The sequence below is a fragment of the Camellia sinensis genome, chromosome 7, assembly GCF_055761805.1.
Source record: "Camellia sinensis isolate YWXY chromosome 7, ASM5576180v1, whole genome shotgun sequence".
NCBI classification, from domain to species: Eukaryota; Viridiplantae; Streptophyta; class Magnoliopsida; order Ericales; family Theaceae; genus Camellia; species Camellia sinensis.
This window is the reverse complement of record NC_138967.1, coordinates 107224764-107228880: the sequence shown is the minus strand read 5'-3', so window position 1 is coordinate 107228880 and position 4117 is coordinate 107224764. Positions and strand designations below refer to the sequence as shown.

General features: G+C 42.9%; 1 protein-coding gene across 1 annotated transcript; it reads right to left on the bottom strand.

The window, feature by feature from the left end:
- Positions 1–1753: 1753 nt before the first annotated feature.
- On the bottom strand, positions 1754–2440 carry LOC145796014 (uncharacterized). The gene has a single exon (XM_082880983.1). The coding sequence runs from the start codon at positions 2438–2440 to the stop codon at positions 1754–1756; it is 687 nt and encodes a 228-aa protein (XP_082737109.1).
- Between the last annotated feature and the right edge of the window lie 1677 nt (positions 2441–4117).

The window sequence follows — 4117 nt, the reverse complement described above, 5'->3', positions numbered from 1 at the left end:
CCAACCCTTCCAAGCCTGATAGCTTGGTTGGTTATCTCGGGTAATGAATACAAATACACCTTGCCCTATTACCTCGGCTATCTTCAACTTGTAAATTGTTCTGAATTTTCAATAAGTGTTAAGCCAGTCTAACTTGTAAATGTCTTCTAAAAATTTCGACAAGTGCCAAGCTCTCAAGCTTATTTATCATTCATGCTCCCTGCCCCCCTAATGTGAACCTAAGTTCCACTTAAGTTCACATTATCCGTGCATCTTCAATTTTGCCGAACTCTGATTCAAACAAAGACTAGCCGAGGTGTTCGACCTTGGTTTCTCTGTTAATCTAACTAAAGCAAACTTAGTTCCATTATGTCGACACCATAAGCAAGTCTGATTTTATTCAACTGAGTTCAACTCCGCCGATATGGCAAGTCTAAGTTAATTCAACTTAGTTCAACTCTATCATATGCAAGTATAATTCAACTTAGCCATACAATAAGTCTAAGTTATTCATCATATTTCAATCGGAAACATTGCCAACTTAGTTCAACTCTATTATATGTAAGTATAATTCAACTCTGCCATATAATAAGTCTAAGTTATTCGTCATGTTTCAATTGGAAACATTGCCAAACTTAGTTCAACTTTATCGTATGGAAAGTATAATTCAACTCTACCATAGATAAGTCTAAGTTATTCGTCATGTTACATTCGGAAACATCTTCATAGGACTGGTTAGTCCTACCGCACAAATTTCAAATTCATAAAAATCAAACTAGCATTTTATTATTACTTCGGCTAATAAAATTATGACATAAGCTTCGATAAACAAAAAACTAATGATAAAAAAACTTCAAATTGCAAGTGTTCCAAGGTCTTGGCAACTCCTTGCCATTAGTGTTTTCAAGCCGATATGTCCCATTGCCGGCAACCGAGATGATTCTATAAGGCCCCTCCTAGTTTGGGCCAAGTTTGCCCTCCCTGGGATCCTTCTTGTTTCTGACAACTTTTCTCAGGACGAGGTCTCCAACCTTGAACTCTCTTGGGTTGACCTTCTTGTTGTAAGCGCTAGCAAGTTGTTGCTGGTATGCCTCAAGCCGAACTGCTGCTCTCTCCCTTATTTTTTCCAACAGGTCTAGATCTCGGGCTAAGAATGCCTCATTGGTCCCATCTTTCACTCCCTTGTTTATGATTCCAGGGATGCCGATTTCCAGTGGGATAACTTCTTCAGTGCCATAAGCCATGGCAAAAGGAGACTCCCCAGTTGATCTTCTCGACGTACTCCGATATGCGCAGAGCACATTGGACAATTCTTCCACTCACTTCCCTTTTGCTGCTTCCAGCCTCTTATTGATCCCATCCAAGATAGTCTTATTGGATGCTTCTGCCTGACCATTTCTTTGAGGGAAACTTACAGTAGAGTAATAGTTCTTAATTTTGTACTTTGCACAGAAGCTTTTCATTAGCTTACTATCAAACTGTGTACCATTATCTGCTATTATTGCCCTTGGGATCCCAAATCTGGTGATGATATTCTTTCATATGAAGTTCTTCACATCAATATCTCGAATCTTTGTAAGGGGTTCAGCCTCTACCCACTTCGTGAAATAGTTAGTTACTACCAGCAAAAATTTCCTTTGCCCAGTTGCTTGGCGCAGTTGTCCAACAAGATCCATGCCCCACTGGGCAAATGGCTAAGGGCTAGATACTAGCTTCAAATCTGCTGCTGGTTGATGTATCAAAGGTGCAAACCTTTAACACTTCTCATATTTCCTCATATAAGCTTCATCATCTTTCTGCATGTATGGCCACCAGTACCCCTGGGACATGGCTCTATAGGCCAATGATCGGCATGGCTTCTACATACACCTTCATGAATTTCAGACAATAAGTCCTCAACTTGAGAGGGGTGCACACATCTTAATAGGGGTCCAGTGAAGGATCTCTTGTAGAGATGGCCATCTACTGTTAGGCTGAACCTGACCGACTTCAATCTTGTCTTGCGTGCCTCTTTTCGGTCGTTTGGCAGCTTGCCATCCCTGAGGAACATCACTATTGCATCCATCCATCTTAGACCTATTTCCACACACATTGTTTCATACTCTGTGATCAGTGGTTCTACACTTTGGCTTGACAAATAATCGACCATTATTGTCCTTGCCTCCCCTAATTTCATTGCACTAGTTAGGTTATGACTATTATCATCTCGGCTAACCTGCTGTAACCGGCATTCCTGGAACAATGCTAGCAGTCTAACAACCACTTTGACATAGACTATCATTCTTTCATCTCGGGCTGCATATTCGCCTGTTGCCCGATTTATAATAAGTTGGGAGTCACAGAAGACTACCACTTCATCGGCTTCTATTGTTGCTGCTAACTTCAACTCTGCAATTAGTGCCTTATACTCAGCTTCATTTTTTGAGGCCTTGAACCCCAAACGAATAGACTGCTCTAACATTCACCCATCTGGCGACACTAACACTACTCTTGTCCTCGCTCCTTGACGGTTTGAACTTCCATCAACAAACAAGCAGAAGGAGTCGCCGATGTAGATGTCGCAGGGCTTTGGTTTCTCTTCTTTCTTCTGTTTTGCTAGAGTGGGGTTCTTGGGCCCCAATTGGGTTTATTCCTGCTCTCCTGGGCATCCCAAGCCGTGGCTCACTAGAGTCTGACACGGGATGGCACCGGGGGTGAACTCGGCCACAAAGTCGGCCAGAACCTGGCCCTTAATTGTTGTTCTGTGTCTAAATTCCAAGTCATATTGGCCCAACACTACTGCCCATCTGGCTACCCTGCCTGTTAGATCTCTTTGTTGCAACAGGAACTTCAAAGGATGCTTAGTCAGCACCACAATCTTGTGGGCTTGAAAGTAGTGATTAAGCTTTTATGAAGCCATCACCAGGGCTAGTGTCAATTTCTCCAAGGGCAGGTACCTGATTTCTGCACCTGCTAGGGTCTTACTTACATAGTATAGCACCTTTTGTCCTCCATCCTCATCTCAGATTACTACCGTGCTTACTGCGTGTTCTCAAACTGCCAAGTATAGGAATAATTCTTCTCCAGGTACTGGATTTGACAGAATTGAAGCTGTTGTTAGGTATTTTTTTCAAGTCGGCCAAGGTGACTTTGCACTCTTCTGTCCATAAAAAAATATCTGGCATTCTTTAACAAACTAAAAAATGACTTATCAGAACTTCGGCTGATAAACCTGTTCAGGGGCTGCCACATTGCCGGTCAAAATCTGGACCTGCTTGGCTAACGTCGGGCTCTTTAAGTCAAGAAAGGCCTTGATTTGATCTAGGTTTGCCTCAATGCCCCTTCTGGTAACCAAGTATCCTAGGAACTTACCAAACCCGACTCCAAATGCACATTTTGAAGCATTGAGTCAGAGCTGATATGTTCTCAAGATATCAAAAATTGCCTTCAAGTCAGCCAGATGATTCCCTGGTTCTTTGGTCTTCACGACCATGTCGTCGATGTACACTTCTACAGTCTTGCCAATTAGATGTCTGAACATTTTGGTCACCAACCTCTAGTAGGTTGCTCCTATATTTTTCAACCTGAAAGGCATCACTCTGTAGCAGTACAGTCCTTTTGGGGTGATGAATGCGGTCTTCTCATCGTCAGAGGGATACATTGCTATTTGGTGGTATCCCCTGTAAGCATCCAGGAAGCTCATCATCCCATGCCTTGAAGTGCCATCCACCAGCTGATCAATTTTAGGTAGAGGGAAGTTGTCTTTGGAACAAGCTTTATTCAGGCTGGTGGAGTCCATGCACACCCTCCACTTGTCTTTTTTTTTTTTTTTTTTTTCACAACAACTGTGTTGGACAGCTAGGATGGGTAGTTCACCTCCCGAATGACCCTGGCTTCTAACAACTTGTCTACTTCCTCCTCAACTGCCTCAACATGCACTAATGTCGACCTCCTTGCTCGCTGGATGACAGGTTTAGCCGACCTGTCTACATTGAGCATATGGCATGTGACCTCAGGGTCAATGCCTGGCATCTTATATGGTGTTCAGGCAAATACTTCTACGTTGGCCCATAAGAAAGCCTCTAACTCCCTTTCCTCCTCCTTGGCCAATCCTGAGCCGAGAAGGAAGAAGTGCTCTTCATTATCTTTTTGGACCAGA